At 39.9% G+C, this 20,689-nt stretch overlaps 1 protein-coding gene across 2 annotated transcripts in view; it reads right to left on the minus strand.

Moving 5' to 3' along the window:
• The window catches only part of Chchd3 (coiled-coil-helix-coiled-coil-helix domain containing 3), a 281,829-nt gene that overhangs the window by 172,082 nt on the left and 89,058 nt on the right, over positions 1-20,689 (minus strand). For both annotated transcript variants that reach the window (XM_052720434.1, XM_052720433.1), the window contains exon 4: positions 7,507-7,624. In XM_052720434.1, the coding sequence (XP_052576394.1) occupies positions 7,507-7,624 (118 nt within the window). The remainder of the gene's footprint in view (positions 1-7,506; positions 7,625-20,689) is intronic.

The following is a 20,689-nucleotide window of genomic DNA, read 5'->3' on the forward strand; positions in this document are numbered from 1 at the left end:
CATGGGGAGAACTTGAAGGAGATAATAAAATGCCTAGATTACACCAAAAAGAAAAAAGAAATTAGGGGGAAATTTTTTAATTATCTTTAAGTTCTCCATAACAGAACCCACGATAACCAATGTTACCCTGAAACTTCATCTACCTGGCGAACCATAATGATACTAAGCATCCCAAGTAATCACTCTTGTTCATCTATTATTACACAGAACTCCACAGCAAGAACTTGGCAGTGGCTTCAGAATCCCAGCTTGGCTGCTTCCCATACCTGAGGCAGACCCTGACTCACATCTGGGCAGCAGTGCTATCCTTAGCTGCTTCTTTTAATTTACTCACTTTCTTCCACACCCCAAAATCAAACCCTTTTTCTCTTTTACCATAAAATTTCAACTGTCAGTTTGAAGCACAAAGAAAACACAGAGCTGAAAAGCACACAGCACAAAATTAATCAATTCTTTTTGATTGCTTCACTGCTGCATTTCAGACAAAAAGGAAACTGGGGATAAAAAGTGACATTTTTGTGAAAGTCACTTAAATTTGCAGAAATGAAATTTGTACATTCACCCACTCTACTTTTTGTGTTATTTTTCTAAATAGTTTGAGGTTTAAACATTCAGAAAATAAACAGTTCAAAGAGAAGGTCAAAAGGTAAGAATGACTTTTGACCTCTCCCCTCACAAACACTACACTGAAGCCTCTGAGGAAGACCAGCCAGACCTGCTTTGCCTTCACATCTGCAATTAACAGAACCTTACACACAGGACACGTTGAATAAAAATGTATGGTGGAGATGAATGCAGAAAAAGATTACAATACTTTCAAAGAACTGAACAGAATACTATCTAATGCCCAGACCCTCCCTAACTCTCCAGTGAAGTTATACTGCACAGTGTACACTTGGCCCTGGACACTTCTAATGATTAACTATTTTGGTTTTTTTTTCTTTTGTTTTTTTTTCCCCTTAATGATAGAGTTGTTGACACTAGAAATGTTATGGTCTTTTATTGAATAGTGTTTATTTATTCATTGAAAGAGAGAGAGAGAGAGAGAGAGAGAGAGAGAGAGACAGAGACAGAGACAGAGACAGAGACAGAGAGACAGAGAGAGACAGACAGAGAGAGACAGAGAGAGAGAGAGAATATATAAGCACACGTGTAGAGGTCAGATGACAACTTGTAGGAAACCGTTTTCTTCTCCCACATCCAGGTTTCAGGAATCAAACTCACGTTGTCAGGTCTGCTGAAGCATCCTTACTCACTGTCCTAACTAACAGACCTAAAGTTAGTCTTGACTCCTCTCTTAATCCTTCCAACCTAAATGCCCAGGAAAACTATTTCCCAAATACTTCTTCCATCTCTTTACAAGGCTTCCCTGTGAGCAATGCTCTAGCATCACCTGCTCTCTGTTGCACGAATGGAGAACCTTCTCCTGGACTCTATGCATCCAGCCCTGTCACCTCTAGTCTGTCCTTCAACATCACTGAGTTAGGAAAACAAGTTTCGAATCACTCCACTGCCCTGCTGCAAACTTTCCTATGATCCAGTCCAGTGTTCCTACCGGGCACACATGTCCTGCACAAGCTCAGCTCTGCTGACTACTGCTGCCTCTTTCCACCACTCTTCTCGCTCTGTGCTTCTGCCTCAGCGACACCAGAGGGTTGTGACCCCTGTCCTCATGCATGCATGCTGGTGCCTACAATATAGAACACTAAACAACCCCTCCTCCTCAACCTTCAGGGTAATTCCTAAATAGGCTTTAGGATTCAGCTCAGGCTCCCTTCCCTAGAAACTTTACTTCCTTTCCTCTTACTTCTTGGACTTTAGCACTTTCAATTATTCAGTCAACAACATCAACTTCTTACTGTCTGCTGGGCCTTGTCATAAACAGGCACTTAAGCAGCTGTTAAATGAATGCAGATCCAGCAGTGGGTTACAAAGAAGGCAAGATCCCTCCAACCTCAAAAGTAGAAATTCTCACAGCACTATAAGTAGCATGAATTGATAAAATATATCAACTTTAAAGGGTTGATTTTAAACAGATATCTGTCTTCCCAAAATACGTATTTTCTCAAATGCAGAAACTGTATTTTTCTCTCTCTCTCTCTCTCTCTCTCACACACACACACACACACACACACACACACACACACACACACACACACACACACACGGCACAAGCATGTCATGAAAGCAGAGGAGGGACTATTTGATGTGAAGAAACCAAGCAGCAAGCAGGAGAGAAAAGATGGGGATCCCAGGGAGAGAAAAAATGAGCAAAGTACAGTGAGAGGTATGTAAGAAGATGTCATAATCAAACCCAGGATTTGTTTGATGACTATAAACATTTGTAAAAACAGAAAACCCTGAAGGAGAAAACTGATAAATGGAAACAGGAAACTAGAGCCTATTTGGCTGCCTCACTCAGTATGACTTCCTTAAGAACAGGCCTTTTCTTTCTCATTTATACATCCTCAGACCTACCAGAGTATTATTTCCATAAAGGAAACATTCAATAAAACACCTGCTGTAAGGGTGAAGGAGGTGTGTCACATTTGGGGGCAGAGGATCCAGGATACTTAAGTAAATGCTTTTCTATAAGTAAATTAAAGTTTGCTTTAAATTTCAGATCTTTTTAAAAAGAAAATACTGAACAGCTCTGTGGTAAATAAGAAACGACTAACATTAAGCCAACATAATTTAGTAAGACAGCAAAAAGACCAAATCACTATTTTTAATTGGCATTTTTAGAAAGAAATCAAATATAATTGCAAAGTCAAATATCGGCCTAGTATTCTTTAATTTCAAAAGAAATTCTAATGGCACAGCAAATATGAGATTATGAATGCAGGATCTTAAAGATACCAAAATGTCAAGCTGCATTAACCTTGTGTGTGGCTTGGTTCTACCCTTTCACTAATCTCCCTTCATCACAGGGCCCTTAACTGCTCCTAAGGAGGATATACCATCAGTCTGATCTCACTGTCATTTCAAGTCACAGTCACCAATGAGTGGCCTCTCCCAACTGTCTGGATAAAATCTGATTAAAATTCTGGTACCAGTCACACAAGATAGAGAGGAGATGATAGATTCTTTCTAGACTAGGCTTCAGAGTTTCGAAGCCCAGTCAAAACAAGGCTTCCAAAGGGGAAACTCCTGATTGGAACCTATTTTAAAGATTTCAGCAACCGGACCATAATGACTCTGCTCTCAAAGAGCTTCAACAAAACCAGCTGCTAGGGGAAGCCTAGCACTAACATCTAAGAAGACACAGAGTCAGCACACGCGCACGCACAGGCAGGCACACACACACACACACACACACACACACACACACACACACACAGGCACGCACGCACGCAGACATAAAAGAATGCTACCCCTGACTTATGTGACAGATAGCAGTCAAAACAGACCCACTAAAAGCATTGGAAAATTAACACTAGTTCACATGTATACAGTATATCTGAAACATGAATGTCACGTTTAGCCTAGGGTCTTCTCATCAGAAAGACAGACAGACAGACAGAGAGATAGATAGATATACAGACAGATAAAGACAGACAGACAGACATAGACAGATCTATCTGTATACAGATAGACAAAGAGAGATAGAGACATATATTACATATATATATAAATGTACCAAACTCTTTAAAAATCCAATATATAAAGCACCATGGCCTCAAATATTTTGAGAAAGAGATACATTGTCACATCAGTTTGACTGAACAAAAAGCTTTCTAATTAATTCAAATCCATGAAACTCAAGAGTTTACTCTCCAACAGACTGTAACATTTCGGTTCCAAATAGAGAGCCAAAAACAAAGAAGTGAGCAATGCTGGCCATCACTCGGGGCTCACAATCTCAAGTAGTGACCGAGATCTAGTACTCACAGCACAGGAATGCTGACTCATCATCATGGGTTCTGAAGGTGCCTGCCTCAAGAGGGAATCATGGGCTACAGAACAACAGAAGGCACAGAATCCACACCAGAACTCTGTTTCAAAAGGTAGCAGGATGTAAATTCTGAAACCTTCCAGCCTGTACAGAACACATGGATGGAAGAGGAAAAGAGAACTTCATACCTCTATGCACAGAGGGTGACGCTTTACAACAGTATTTTAGGGTACTGTTTTATTTCCTAATATTTACTCTTACTACACAGCCCAGGTTGGCACAGAACTTTCCAATGTGGCCTAGGTTTGCTCATAGACTTGCTGACTTAAGCCACTGCTCCTAACTAATACTTATCCTCTTCAAATTTTCTGTAATACCTTATTCTAATAATTGGGAGGAACTCATTCAAGAAGTGGCTAACATACAAAAGCATATGTATTGATATAATAACTTTTATCATACATCTAAATTTTTTTTCAAATGCATAGATTTTTTATAAAAAGTTTTGTTTGGGAAAAACATCCACACATAAATGTCTTAGACAAACTTAATGTATTAATGTCATAGACAAACTCAACAGAAAGCAAAAAAAATTACACACACACACACACAGAACACTAGGGTCAGGAGAGAGCATTGGCTGTTCTTCCAGAGGTCCTGAGTTCAATGTCCAGCAACCATACGACAGCTCACAACCATCTACAATGGGATCTGATCCCCTCTTCTGGTGTGCAGACATACATGCAGGCAGAACACTGTAAACATAAGAAATAAATACATCTTTAAAAAAATAGATTGCAGACTGGAAGATAACCTTGCCGGCAAAGTGCTTCCCACACAAGCACGAGGACCTGAGTTCAATCCCCTAGAACTCAGGTGAGAAAGCCTGGCTCACACTATTAATACCAGCTCTGGAGAGGTATTGACACCTAGATCCTTGAGGCTTCTGACGAGCTGGCCTAGCTTCACTGGAGAGTTCCAGGCTAGCGAAAGACCGTTTCCAAAAAAAAAAAAAAAAAACTCAAGGTTGATCTCTAGCTTCACATATAACCTCGCCCCCAAAACACACAGACACAGATACTCACATAATCATACACATACATACATAAACACACACAAGTATATAGCATACATATATACAGACATACATATACAAATAATATTAAGTTATCTACGGACAGTGAAGTCTGATGTCGATTTTTAATGTATTTCTGGATTGATTTTCTGATCATTACACAGTGAAAATACAGTCTTCTACTGTAACACCAGTAATGGAGAAGTGCAGCAGACGCATCAGGAATTACCCAGCAGCAGTTAATGTTAAAGCCACAACACAACACTCCAATGTCTGTGAACATTTGAGACAGGGAAAGACCCTCTGAGCAAGCATCATCCACTGTATCAATCCTACTTATTCCCTAAGTGCTCTGAAAACTCTATTTGGCCAACACTGTGATGAATGGTGAGATGCAGTAGTTGTGAGTGCTGTTATTGGCCATTTATACAACACAACCCCACAATCAGTAAGAAAGCGCTACAAACAGAACATATATTTCACTCTACACACCAGTAGTTAAATAAGTGAAAATAGGCAATAGGCAAGGTTATTAAGACAAACAGAAAAGGATGAACATAGGATGAACATACTGTTCTATCCGAACCATGGCACACAACATGAGCTGTCTCTAGGTTCTACAAGATCCTTCCATGCTTTCACGGTTCTTGTGAAATCGTTCTTATACTGCCTTGCCATGTGTATGTAATGAGTCTTTTGAATCATTAAGTCTTAAACTAGTGAACAAGATGGTATGTCCAAATTCAGGTAAAGAGCCATTGAGAGAGTGTTCTGGGGATAAGGTGCAAAGGAGCAAAAAGGGGGACAAAAAAAATGCCCACCAGAAATACTTCCGGTACCTTCCTAAAATCAGAGCACAATTAACCCTGTTCCCTCCTCCATCCTTAGTCTTAGACTGTGAGAAGGCACTGTGAATGAAAATGACCCCTCAACCAACTGGCCTGCCATTTTTTCCCACTTCCTCAAAACACACTTCTGCTTAGACAGACAGTAGATGGAATTAGAAACTCAGCTGCTCGGGACTCTGTTTCTAACCCTAAAGCAGCTACCCTTTAAGTTTACTGGCTTTCCTTCTGATCCTCACATTGCCTGAGTGCCACTCAATGAGTGTGCACCATGTGCTGACACAGTCAGCCCAGTGGCATTTCCCTCCTGGTCTACCACCTCCCTCCCCATGCAGCCTGGACCTCAAACTGGTCATGAAGAAATGGGTTTATAATCCGACTTCCTTTTTCAATTCTTCTATTTGTACCTGGTCAGGGGTTCACTTATCAAAGAAAGGGCTAAAAGGTAAAAAAGAAAAGACTTAGCAATTATTAACAATTTACTTATTTCACACAGAACTAGAAGAGAATTCTAAGCTTCATGGACACGAAGAAATCCAAAATGACTCAGAGAGGAAATGCTACTCTGTTAATTTGATCAGACACACTGTATACATGGTACTACACTGTACCCATCCCTGTGGGTAAGTATTAACATCAATTATTTAAAAAGAAACTCAAAGAACAAGATGTCAATTGTCCTAATATTAACAATTGTGTGGGGCAACTGCAAGAGAGACAGACAAACAGACACTAGAGAGAAGAGGTGGGCCTTTTCCTCATCAAAACCCTCCATGTAAGGCCTTGTGTTCAGCCTCACTGGTTCCCCTATGTGTTCCAGCGAGGACCAAAGGCCTTGAGCAGTTTCATCTGCATTTCTGGGAAGAAATAGAGACTGAGCAGTCCAGGCTAGAGGTTCGAACCAGAAGAGGCCCAGTTTTATCTGACAGTGGAAACTATGTTTAATACGTGGTAGGGATACAGAAGATACTATTCATCATGAGAAACTGTATTTCAGAAAAAAATGTTCTGTGGTCTACAAATATATTTGCATACATAAAACACTTAAGCAAATTATAAATTATATATGAGACCTTGAGAAAAACACTATAGAGGGCAACACACCCCTGTGTAAACCATGGTCATGTCAGAAAAAGATGTACAGCGACTTTCAAATTTTCTGTTAATGATCTTTTATTTTAAAGTACTTATACTGTCTTTAAATAAAAAATATTTTACTGAAGAAATTTCTGGTTCTCTTTTAACAGACTGTTCTCCAAGGCCCTTGCTGACTTTTCCCCTTTCTAAGTTAGTCCAGACAGTGACTAATAAAAGCTCAATTCACCTTCCTAGAGATTGCCCAGGTAGGCAATCTAGAAACTGCCCAGGAAGAGAAAGCAGCCAGGCCGCTGGCCCCAATGTTTCCCAAAGAATAAAAGTCAAGGGAGGAAAACAAGCAGGAAACACTTTTCCAGGTGCACCTGTGCATTGTGTATTGGTCCTGACTTCAGCACTTCTACAGCTACCTCCCTAATGTCTGGAGTGGCCAACCTTACATCAGCTACTTGCAATATATTGAAACTCAAGAAAGTTCTGGCCAGGGGAAATTACTGTTATCAACACGAAATGCTGGCACCAAGTGCTTAGCTTTGCCCAACCTCAAGGCTGTCCGGGAGGGCAAGGCACCTCTCGTTAACCTGGAGGAGGCTCACCAGATGCTTTGCCTTCGAGCGTTCCTCCTCGCTGGATATCCTTTCCCGAAGGATAGCTCTGGTGAGCTGTTCATTGGCTGCGGCCCTCTCCCGTTCTAGGTCTCTGGCTTGCTTAAGGCTGAAAAGACAAGGAAAGGCAACAATATTTTGATTTAAATTATTTTAATTACTGTAATTATTTTAGATTATTTCATAACCGAGTTAGAAAAAATACTTTGTTGATTGACATTATGTTAAATGAAATAACTGAATATAAAGGAACATACAGTTGTAATTTTAAAAGCTGAAATCTTCTTGGCCCATAATCTATCAAAACTATATACAGCCTCAACCCATACATTTAAAACAACAGAATTCCAAGACAAGAAGTTACTGATTCAGCTGACAAAGTATCCGAGTTTAACAAAGTTCTCAGGTATAACTGAAAACTTCTCATCTAAAAGTCTTATTACCTGGTCCTCCACTTGATCTCAGGAAATAAAGAGCTCGGCATGAAGACCTGGGCACCCTCTCTAGCACCCCCACAAAAAGCCAGAGTGGTAATCCATGCTTGGAATTCAGTACTTGGGAAGCAGTGACAGGGAGATCCCTGAGTGTGCTGGCTGGCTAGCCTAGCCTAGGCCACCAGTAAGTCCTAGGTCCCAGGGAGAGGCGCAGTCTCAAAAACCAAGGTAGACAGTGCTCCTGAGAAACCACAGCTGTTGTTAGTTATTTTTACTCTTTTGGGCGACTCACTACCCAGCTCCCAAATAAATCACACAAAGAGGCTTCTTATTAATTATGAATGACCAGCCTTAGCTTGGCTTGTTTCTTGCCAGCTTTTCTTAACTTTAAATTATCCTGTCTGTCTTTTGCCTCTGGGCTTTTACTTTTCTCTATTTTTGTATACCTTTGTTTCTTACTCCGTTGCTGGTTATGTAGCTGGGTGGCTGGCCCCTGATGTTCTCCTCCTTCTCTCACTCCTAGATCTCTCTTCCCAGATCTCTCCTTCTATGAATTCTCTCTGCCTGCCAGCCCTGCCTATCCTTTCTCCTGCCTCGCTATTGGCCGTTCAGCTCTTCCTTAGACCATCAGGTATTTTAGACAAGCAAAGTATCATAACTTCACAGAGTTAAGCAAATGCAACACAAACAAAAGTAACAAACATTAAATTAATATTCCCCAATATTTCCCCCTTTTTTCTATACAAAAATGAAGTTTTAAATTTAACACAGTAAGACTGTATACAATAAGAACAATTATCAAGTAAAGATTACATTCACAATGTACTGAATTCCAACTCATTTGTGTCTGCTCTATTTAAAAAAAATACTCCATAATCTATCCTATCTTAGTAAATCCAAAATTGTATGCCTAATTTACTTAAAACTGCAATTATACCTATCTAGTTCTTCAACTCCTTGCTGTGAGATGGTCTGTATGTCAAATTGCTCTGATTGGTCAATAAATAAAACACTGACTGGCCAGTGGCCAGGCAGGAAGTATAGGCGGGACTAACAGAGAGGAGAATGGAGAGAACAAGAAAGCAGAAGGAGTCACTGCCAGCCGCCGCCATGACAAGCAGCATGTGAAGATGCTAGCAAGCCACAAGCCACGTGGCAAGGTATAGATTTATGGAAATGGATTAATTTAAGATGTAAGAAATACATAGCTAGAAGCCTGAGCCATTAGGCCAAACAGTTTAAATAATATAAGCATATGTGTTTACTTAGTTGGGTCTGAACGGCTGTGGGACTGGCGGGTAACAGAGATTTGTCCTGACTGTGAGCCAGGCAGGAAAACTCTAGCTACAACTCCTAATTATTTAAGTAAATAAAAGTATACTTCAAACAACTTCCAAAAACTCTAGAAATGACAGAGACATCTGACTGCCTGGACAGTCACCCAAAGATCCTCTGCAATGTTGGGGCATCCATCTTCAGCCTACAGGCCCATAGTATTTGGCTGACTTCTCAATGAAGCAGGAAATTTGAAAGACTGTCTCACATATATTGGCAAAGTTTGTCAGTCACTTTTCTGTGGGTCCTGCATTTATACAACGTAGTGTCAGGCAGTCCAGGCAAGAGCAGCTTCTTACCCAAACGGCTAGCCTTGTCACATTGAAAGCAAATGCCGGAAGAAGTTTCTTCAAAGCCCATCATCTCTGAAGTAAACTGGTGCTGCCAGGAGCAGATGTGTGTCTCATTGTCATGAAAAGCCCTAAGTTGACAAAACTTTTTAAATGTCATATTCTGTAGGTCTTTGAAAGGTTTTAAGACCATCTATCTATCTAAAATATATCTCTATATAATCTGGAAAGCATACCTAACATAACTACAGTTTTGACTGTTATAAATGACTAACCATTAACATATGTTTTCTGATTATCCTAAATAGTTTATAATAATAGCTTTCATAAACTAGAACTTCATTCACCCTACATTTCCAAATGAACTACATAGGCACAATACCTCAAACAAAAATAGAAACATACATACAATATGTTCTAAGAAAAATAACCTTAAATTTTTATCAATATACAAAAATCCTTTAAACAAGAGTAGAAGCATATATACAGTGTAACAAAAATAACTTTAAATTTGTATCAATATTCTATATTCCCCTAAATGATAACAAACATCCATAACCCACCAAACATCCAAATCACCCATACCCTCCAACTTTTGGGAATGTGGGCGTAGTTTCTCTAAACTGCTTCCTGCTGGCTGTGGGTGAAGGCATCTTTAGAGGTTCCTGAGAAAATCTTCACTTAATGACCAAGTCCCAGAAAGACCAGTTATAATCTTTGTTGACAGATATCATCTGTCAAGATTCAGGAGGACTCCACAATCAAACCTGATACATATTATTCCTGAAGGAATCTACAACCTCTCATCTCCTGCGGGAACAAAACTCCAAAGCATTTTTTATTTCATTTGACAAATATAGTTTGATTTCTTTTTAAAGTTAAGATAGCCCTAAAGTATCTAGGTTGGTTCAATTTTGCATTCCTGTTCACAATCCCACATCTCTTAGCAGTTGGCGTATCAACAATCAAAAAATTCAAAATAAACAATACTGTATAGGACCCAGACTCCCTGTGTATTTCCTATCTTTACGTGGCTTTTTTCTTTTACATTACTTTTACTGTCTCTTTGGACTTTATTTTTAAACTATTTCTTTCTGTGACTGTCTATACCTATTTTCTTTACACACAATGTAAAACACAGTGGAACCTGTTTAGAGGGGTTTTTCCTTCTGGATCTCTTTTACTGTACATCTCTATAGTCTTTTTTTTTACCACACGAGCAAACTTTAAACTGCTAAGCTACACCTGAATCCTCCTTGACTGGCTCCACCCACTTCTCAGGTTGTGAAAGTGGAGTCTAAAGCTCACAGCCTGGTCAGAGGTTCATGACCAAGAACTGCATTCAACCTTCCTAGAGTTCTAGAATGCTGATGCTTGCACTGTGGCAGGAGTTTTTACTTAGTTTTTTGTTCCTACTTAACTGTACTAGCTGCTCAAGGGCTCACTGTCTGGCAGAAACTTTTAAAGGAGTCTTTTTTTTTTTAAGCTTTCTCAGGCATTATGGAAATTCGAGCACCATGTTGGTACACCAAAATGTTGTTGTTTTTGCTCTTATGAAGAGCCTGCAATCTAGCTCCAAATAAATCACACATGGAGGCCTATACTTAATTATAAATGCCCGGCCTTAGTTTGGCTTGTTTCTTGCCAGGTTTTCTTAACCTACATTATCCCCATCTACCTTTTGCCTCTGTGCTTTTTCCTTTTCTTACTTCTGTATATCTTACTTTCAATCTTACTCCATGTGTGGCTGTGTAGCTGGCCCTTAGCGTCCTCTCCCTTCCTCTCTTGTTCCTTCTCCCTTTCCTCCCAGATTTCTTCTATATATTCTCTGCCTGCCAGCCCTGCCCATCCTTTCTCCTGCTTTCCCACTGGCCATTCAGCTCTTTATTAGACTATCAAGTATTTTAGACAGGCACAGTAACACAGCTTCAGAGTTAAACAAATACAACATAAACAAAAACAGCACACCTTAAAATAATATTCCCCAATACACAGCTGAGCTAGATTTCTGCTCTCCATGCACAAAATGATCAAGCCATGTTTGTGACAAATATATGAAGGTTTATTATCATCTTCCTCTTAAAACTGACCTACTTATTCACTGAATATGAGTGAGTTAGGCACCATGTTAAACATAGAAGACACTGTAATGGACAAGGTGTAGAGATTCCCTGGTTTCTTAATCATACTTCAAAACAGGAGTTAACCAGCAACACATAGAAGTCTCTCCACCCAGTGTATCACTCCATCTTCCAACAATCTCCATATGTAAATATGGCAAAGTCTTTAATACCAGGATCCTGGCTGATGCAATGACTGCTCCCACCTCCCTTAACCCCAATTAACAGCTTACATTCCAGATATGGTCTAGTGAAACAAGAAGATAGCCATAGCAGTGCCCAGATCTGAATACTACTAATTCTATTAATGAAGCCTACAATTGCATTAAGGTGATCCATAGCCTCGTTACACAATTAGATCCATATTAAGTTACAATCTACTAAAATCCCCTCGTATGTGATAGAGATAAATGACTTTGGCATTGGTTTTTGCCATAATGCCTTGCACAGACAGGCACTCAGAAGCACTGAATGACAGAACATTTCAGTGTAATCTCATGGACAAAGATTTTCTGATTGCCTTTTCTCTCTTCAAAGAATAACCCTTCTATACCATTATATCCCCAAAGACGCAAGCTATGCTTTAAAAGAAGGTGAAATTGTTATGTTGGTGTCATTCTGAGTGAAATTTTCTAAGTGTGCATGATGAGTGCTAAATTTTACTTAGTGTTAGCCTATCAAAAGGACCTTTGAAAAGAAGTAGAGAAGATAAAATTTTTGTTACTGTTTTAAAGCCTCACACCACCCTGATACCCTGACGTTCTTAGAAGCCAATTATAACAGAGAAAATTATCTTGTAAAATACATTCCAAACTTACATCTTTCTCCTAGAGGGTAAACATGTATAGTTGTTTCTTAAAGAAGAACAACAGAAATAAATATGAACTTAGTCCACTAATAAACCTATGAGAATTTCTAAGCCATAAGTACAATGAGAGTAGGCAAAAAAGGGTCTCCAAAATATTTTATAAAAAAAAAATACAGCATGGCATCAACCATTAAGTCTACGGGACATAGAAGAATAATGATTTCAGATCACACTGCTTCCCAGTCCAGGAGCTCAGAGTGAGGTCCACACAGCAGCAGAGCCATCTGGGGAGTTGCTGGAATGCAAATTCCCAGCAGCACCTCACATCTAGGAATGAGAAACCCAGAGGAGAGTATACAGCAAAATGTCTTTTAATGTGCCACCCCCAGGTGATTCTGATGTATGCTGGAGTTGGAAAGCCACAGCTCGATACACAAATACATCCTGGAGATATATCAAAGAGAAATAACATCAAAATGGAGTGGTCCACATGAGGACACTGATAACAGCTAAAGTTATCGAACCAGATTACAAAACTATGCATTTAAAGCACTTTAATAGGAATATTGCTACACATTTTAAAAAGTTGCCTATTTTACATGTTAAGTGAAAACTGAAATAAAATAACAACATTGTTATCACTTAGGGATCACCTGCTACATGCCAAGAAGTGTGCTAGGCATTTCAGATATGCATACCCATATGCATGAGCATTTGTATTCAAGAAGGATACTGATTCATGAACATGGACCGTGAATCTATAGAACTACATTTTGTCATTCTGCTTGGTGTAGTCAGTTTTAAAGTATTTTAATAATGACTACTTTTCTAATTGAATTTGCTCATATACAGCTCAAGTTTAATTACAAATGGAGATACAAGTGGTTTAACTGAGAGGATCATGAACTACTGGGAAGTGAAAGGGAAGAAGCAAACATCCTAGCATGAAAGTCTTCAACATGAAAGAAAACAAAGCCAGTCAGGCTGCTGCGTATGAAGACAAACAAGCTCTGGGCATGGACTTCGGGTCCAAGCCAAGGCGCTGCACCCACCACCGAGTAAACCCCAGCTAACTGTCATGAGCTCTGCTACATAGATTGGTGTTAATGCCTACCTTATACACAAACAGGGCATTTAACACTGGGCAACAAATGTCAGTAACTCAAAGTAACAACAGTAATAGCCCTCGCTGGGGAGTCAAGAATACAGGGAAACACAGGCTTCTGCAGGGAGAAAACCTCAGTTGGCTCTGTGCATGTGGCAGCTTGGGCCTCTAGGTTTGCTCCCCCTCCCCCTTCATCCCTCCTTTGTCAAGAGGAAATTTTGTTCTTTAAATTTTCTTCAAGAACTTCTAGAATCAAAAACTTACCTGCCTGCTAACTATGGAGTCCTGCTTTTCACAGGTTTCTTTTTAACTTTCCTATAAGTTCAAAACCGGAGGAGCTTGGCCTATTTTTGTGAATGTTATATCCTCAGTACTTACACCTGCCTGACCCACAGTAGATACTCAAATATTTGTTGAATGTATGCATAACTAATGCATAACTAATGAATGGCTGTCACATCCCACCACAGACAAAAATGAACCAAAAGCTACAGAACATGAAAGACTTAAGGATAAAAGAAACAGTTGGCAAACAAGCTGGCCCTAAAAGTCCCCACCAACACTGCATTCGGCACACATGCAGTATAACCCAGGCTACACTAACTGGCATACAAGAGAAGGGTGCCAACACTTGGAAACATCAATGTCTAACTCTTTGACTCCTGGAGATTCAAGACAGACTGGTACAAACTGACTACAAGGAAGATCCCTTTTCTTTCCTAATAATCTCTTAGTCATTTTTGCTTATCTTTACAATGAGAACTGCGTAAGGAATGTCTGTGCTGTACAATGAGTGCTTAGGAAACCCAACTTTGTATACTCAGAGAAGCTGGAGTTCCAGAGCATTTAGGTGATGTGATCTAATAAAGATCTTAAAGTCCAAAGGTTCAATTACATAATCAGGGGATCCCATGTAACACTTGAAAACACCATGTCTTGATATATTACTATCCACTGCATGAAAATTCTTGAAGGTGATAAATAAAGGCATTTGCTATAAATGCTACAGAATTACAATTTTCATTTAGTGGACACTTAATTTCTTCTGGGATTCTGAGATTTCTACTATGTGACAAAAAACTGCACATGAGGTAAAAAGTAAATGTTGTATTTGCCAATCCATTCAATAGTCACTTGGTGACAGACAATGCTCCAAATCCTGAGAATGAAGTGTCAATGACAGTCCCTGCCTGAATGAAAGAAACTTAATTATAAATGATAAATACATTATTTTTTAAACAAGGCTGCTATGATGGGACATGGATGGAACTGCTATTTGGCTTATGTCTGAAGGCCACTGGCTGAGCAGGAGGAAAGAGAAAGTGACTTAGGCCAAGGAAACTTCAACAGGCTCAGAAACACCCAGAAATAATTTTCTTCAGTCGCAGTTCTGCGACAGCCTTCAAAGCCTCACAGAAGCTTAAAACTGCCTCTGCCCTACACAGAGAAAGCCTGCCTGGGAAAAAAAAAATGGGGGGCTGGAGAGATGGCTCAGAGGTTAAGAGCACTGGCTGCTCTTCAATTCCCAGCAACCACATGGTGGCTCATAACCATCTGTAATGAGATCTAGTGCCCTCTTCTTGCCTGTAGGCCTTCATGCAGGCAGAACACTGTATATAATAAAAAAATAAATAAATCTTTAAAAAAAAAAAAAACAACTGCCTCTGCAAAGAATGTTTGTTTTATTTCAAATTATTCTGGAAGGCAGAATTTCATGTAGATGGTATACCTTTAGAAGTGAAAGCCCCGTACTGGAATATTTTAAATTCTGTGAACCTTTCCTCAAACCATCCCCACCTAAAATGTCCTTTTTCACTCACTCCTTAAGTCATTTCACAAACTACTTTATAAAGAAAGGCTGCTGACTGTTGGGTGCTCCCAGTTCTTTGTGGAGCGCCTTCTCTGGTTCCCTGGCCTCCATTCCCCCAGGCTACACAATTCAGGAACCACCTAGAAAGGCAGTTGTCCTACACTGTCTTCTCCCTCCCAGGTGAGACAGCCCAGCTGGCCATCTGAGAACACACTCCCAACCGTGGAACTGTGAGATCAGAAGCAATGTCATGTCACAAACTCTCCATGGGGACAAGAGTCAGGTCCATACTGACAATGCAAGACAGCACTCATTCGCCCCTGTTGGCTGAAAAGAGGGTGTGGGATAAAATGAGGCTTTCATTATTAACTTGGGTCTCTGATGATTCAAGAATTATCTCAAAACAAAACTAAACAGAACAAGCATCTGAGCAAATACAGCCCCCTTTCTATTTATTGGTATTTCTCACTTATTATTTCAGATCTCCTGGTCTAATATTATTCTACATTAAGCCCCTGATTTAAGTTTCATTTAAATTTCCTTCTTTTAAATACATATCTCTCCTCATTTGAATTCTCTAGAGTTTTCAGCAAAGAAGTAGGAGTTTAGTGTAAACTTTTCCTATTTGCATTAAGTAATTGGATAGCTTGCCTAAGCTTAATGAAACAAATACCAGTTGCTGATGCCCTTATACCTCAAGCCCCAGCAACTTAGCTCTTTTTCTCTGCATATTCTCAATCAGGTGAGAGACTTAAGATATATCGGCAAAATGAGTTTCTAAAAACCAGCCAAATATCTTAAAATGAATATCATTGCATGTCTCTTCTAAATGAGACCCAAAATTACTCATTACATTCAACTCACACATCTGGTATAAAATCTAGTTCTCTATAATATGGTCCCAGTGTAAAAAATAAATAAATAAAAATCACCCAGCTTTATTGCCTTCTGAAAAACTTAAAGGTTTTAAGGAAGTGGAAAGGGAATTTTAAAAATAACTTTAGCTAGGCATCTTTTTATGTATCAAATTTCATCATGCTCCATGGGAGAGGCATTACTTTTAACAAAACGAAAACTCAAGACGCACACCCGAGGCAGGAAACACTCTGAGTCTGATTTCCGAAGCAAGCTATGTTTCTTAAACATTCTGAAAGGCTATCCCCCTCCTGGAGCACGGTGATGTGCACCTGTAACCCCAGCAACGAGAAGCCTGACTTTGAATTTGGTGAGATCTGCCTCAAAATGAGAAATAAAAAGGGTTAAGCCAGACCTCAACCAAATGAAGAGTGTTGTGCCTGCCAAGCTGAGATACAAAGTTCAGGGAGACGGGGTACAGGTGAGCTCTCAATTGACATTAGTTTTTATGGTATAGCCTCCCATCCAATGCCAAATAAGAACAGGACTTAAGTTCACTGTTATCAGAGTAATTTTAAAATATGCTATTTCATGTCTTTTCCCAACATTAACTGCACTTCACTGGTTGCCCAATGTGGTCTGGCTCTTAATATCCCTGAACTTCTGTAAGTCAACAGCCTGCACATTTGGTCATTCCATAATAGCCAAATTTGTCTTTATACAGGTAGACACATAAGTAATTCTACACAATTCCAGCTAAGTAAATTACTTTATAATTTAATATATAAGGCCATTATACTTCTCGGAAAAAGTGGATAAGAACCTCAGATAAGGGGTGAGAATAAATGGGAAAATGTGATTGTTAGCGTTAAAGTGATGTGACTAAATGATTTATCTAAAATTGAACTACGACTATTAGACAAGATCTGCAAAATATTGTAATGTAGTTGGCTCCAACAGACTGAAGCAGAGAGAAGCCAGCAACTGCAACCCCCCAGGTCACTTTGAATAGTAAGGAGAAATTCCATTTTAATGCATCATATTTTGTCAGAACATGCTGAACTAGCATTGAAAATTCTGTTTACCATTCATTTTTAGACAGAAAAGCTGAGCTGGATAATTCAATGAACTAATTATTAGACTATTAAAAATAATGACAGAATAAGCACACAGTTTTCCATTTATAAGACTTTACAAAAATAAAAATATATAGCAACTTAGCACACAGCTCAAACTATTACAAATCCTGGAAGGAAATGTATATGGAATAATATTCCAAAATAAATACATGTAGATGAATGTACATTAATGTAGCTCTGATAGATCCATACATAACATATATATGTGTGACAGACAGAAGTGGGAGTGGACCAAGGGAGGGAGGGAAGGAGGGAGGGAGGGAGGGAGGGAGGGAGGGAGGGAGGGAGGGAGGGAGGGAGAGAGAGATCTGTCTCAAAAATTGACTGATGGGCAACCTAGCAAATCATATCCTATAGTGATATTACTTAGCCATCACTGAGTATTGAAACCTGTTTCTAACCTATCTGGCCCTCTTTGTCTTGATGTATTATTTCAAACAGTACTCTGACTTAAACAATCCAAGTTTCTTTGTGTTGTAGTTGGATCCTACACGGTCTTCAAATGTACTTAGAGTAAAAGCTTGGTCTAGCCGGGCGGTGGTGGCTCACGCCTTTAATCCCAGCACTCGGGAGGCAGAGCCAGGTGGATCTCTGTGAGTTCGAGGCCAGCCTGGACTACCAAGTGAGTTCCAGGAAAGGCGCAAAGCTACACAGAGAAACCCTGTCTCGAAAAACCAAAAAAAAAAAAAGCTTGGTCTCCACAGTATGTTCCCAGGAGGCAGAAACTCTAAGAGGCAGACCTTAGTGGCAGCCCTTTAGATCACTGTAGGACATGTCCTCAAATGGGAAGGACAAGCCACTTCATCTTCCCTCTCTGTCTTCCTGGTTCATGATTAGTGAACAGCTCTTCTTTGTCAAAATCCCATCATGTGGTGCTGTCGCCCCAAAGCAACAAGGCCAACCCAACCAGTTATGGGCTGGAATCTCCAAAACTGTGGGCCAAAATAAACCTCTTCTCTTTATAAGGTAGTTACTTCAGGCACCTATAATAGAATGGAAGGCTGACTAACACACCTCACTTTTCACAAGAATATTCTTTAAAAAAGAAAAAGTAATTTTATTTTAACTTGCACAAAATTTCATTGAAGTTGGACATTTGCCTATGTAGCTCCAAAATGATGCAAAAAGGAAACCTGCCCCAAACTAGATGCTGACAACTGTACCTGCAGGGTAACCATGGCCACCCTCTAAGCACTTTTCAGCCCACACTTCCAGGTGACTGCTTCCCATTTATACATGGTGTATTATTTTGTACCTAAAGTTCCTATTTCATTTCTCCTTTGGGAATAAAGCACCACCTGCCCTGCAGTTCCTGGGAGCTTCTTATCAAATCTTTACTGTGTTTAGAAGTGCATTTATATTTGGACAGTATTCGGCTTAGGGCACAGGTAAGGACGCCATACGCAAGACCCAGCCTCTGCATCTGTTCTCCCTCATCATGCACAGTCAAGCTCCTACACAGGAGGAAGATTCATCGCAACCCAAAGCAAGTACTTTTGTCTTCTACTAGAGCAGCGGTTTTCAACCAATGGGTCCCGACCCATTTGGGGGATGAATATCAGATATCCTGCACGTTAGATATTTACAATACAATTCATAACTAGCAAAATTACAGTTATGAAGGAGCAACAAAATAATTTTATGGTTTGGGGGTCTCCACAACATGAGGAATTGTATTAAAGGGTCACAGCATTAGGAAGGTTTCAAACCACTGTACTAGAGTAACCTAGGCCACTTCTTTTTTCTGGCTTGAAGTGAATATTTACAGGCATCTTAAGCCAAGGTGATCAAGATTTTTAAGTGTACACTGATCATCATAATAGTCAAAATACAGCTGGATAACAGCAGAGCAGATAGATACTATTAAACTGTGATGAATCAAGGCTTCAAAAGTCCTATGCCATGGAAGTTGTAGAAGGAAACTTACAACCTGTTCCTATTAAGCAGCTTGCTTACTGCATGGATGAGCCTCCCACTGCATCTTGCCTACAGCTTCCTTCACTGGAAGGAAAAAAAGGAAGCAGGGCAAATGTGATCATCTCTGGGGCTATCACATTCATGGGTCCTCACTAGACAGATGTCAAGCCCTTCAGCATGGCTACAATAAACATGGGCAGTATGAAGAGTGGACAGAGAGATGATGAAATGGCAGTGTCCTAAGAAATACTGGCAGCTTCTCATAAAGAGCACACGAGGCTTTCCGAGAAGCTAAATACACTACCACATAGGAAATATGCATTCTATCTTTTGCATTGTTTTGCACTTCCCTTTCTTTTTTCATAAAAAATACACTTTTGCCAGGACAAATATGATGTAAAAGCATGTGACTACTAAATCTTGGGAACACACTCAATACCTCTCTTCATTTTTATTTGAAAGGACCTTCCAGCTTGAACCATACACACATACAGTCCAAGCTCATCCTTCTCTGTGGGAGATGCTCAAGATCAAAGCATGGCACACTCTTCCAGCCAGCCCAGAGCAAGCATCTGTAGGGGAAGAATGGCTGCACAAATCCCTTTCCATCCGTCCCTTTTCAATCAGTGACTGGATTTCTAACCCTTTTGGTTCACAGACTGAGCATGACCGACACAAAAAGGTTGTTTTATAAACTGCTTGTGCTTCTGAGGTCACTGGGCTGCTTCCTTTTGTTTAGTGCTGAGAACCTGTGGTTTTACCTTTTCTATTTCCTTGTTTGGTACAGCTTTGCTACCCCATTAATTTGTAACCTTTACTAAGATTACAAAACTATTATTATTAAAACAGAAGAAATTATTCTGTCTTAACTGCTCTCAGTATAAATAATGTGTATGTGTGTGTGTGTGTGAGAGAGAGAGAGACAGAGAGAGACAGAGACAGAGAGAAACAGAGAGAGACAGAGAGAGACAGAGAGAGAGAGATGCACATGCACCTGTCTGTCTATACATGCCACACACATGCACATGGGTCAAAATAATCTAGCAGCCTTGGTCTCTACATGGGAAACTGCACAGTGACAATTTATAACACAATGACTGAAGTAACCTGTTTTCTTCTACTTTGCATTATTTGTTATCAATTGTATGTGCTCTCATTTTCCATTCCCTGTTTTCCTGGTTCCCCAAGCTGCCATACACCCCAACAGCAACAAGCCCCTTCACTGGTTTTTCTACTCTCGTTACCTGCCTCCATTCTCCACACTCACTGTTTTCACTATAGTTTGGAAATAGAAATCTGTAACTTGCTCAACCCTGCCCAGCAAACCAGGTGAGAGCAAACCATGGATGCTTTCCTTCCCC

The sequence above is a fragment of the Peromyscus californicus genome, unplaced genomic scaffold, assembly GCF_007827085.1.
Source record: "Peromyscus californicus insignis strain IS unplaced genomic scaffold, ASM782708v3 Scaffold_6__1_contigs__length_162567912, whole genome shotgun sequence".
Classification (NCBI taxonomy): Eukaryota; Metazoa; Chordata; class Mammalia; order Rodentia; family Cricetidae; genus Peromyscus; species Peromyscus californicus.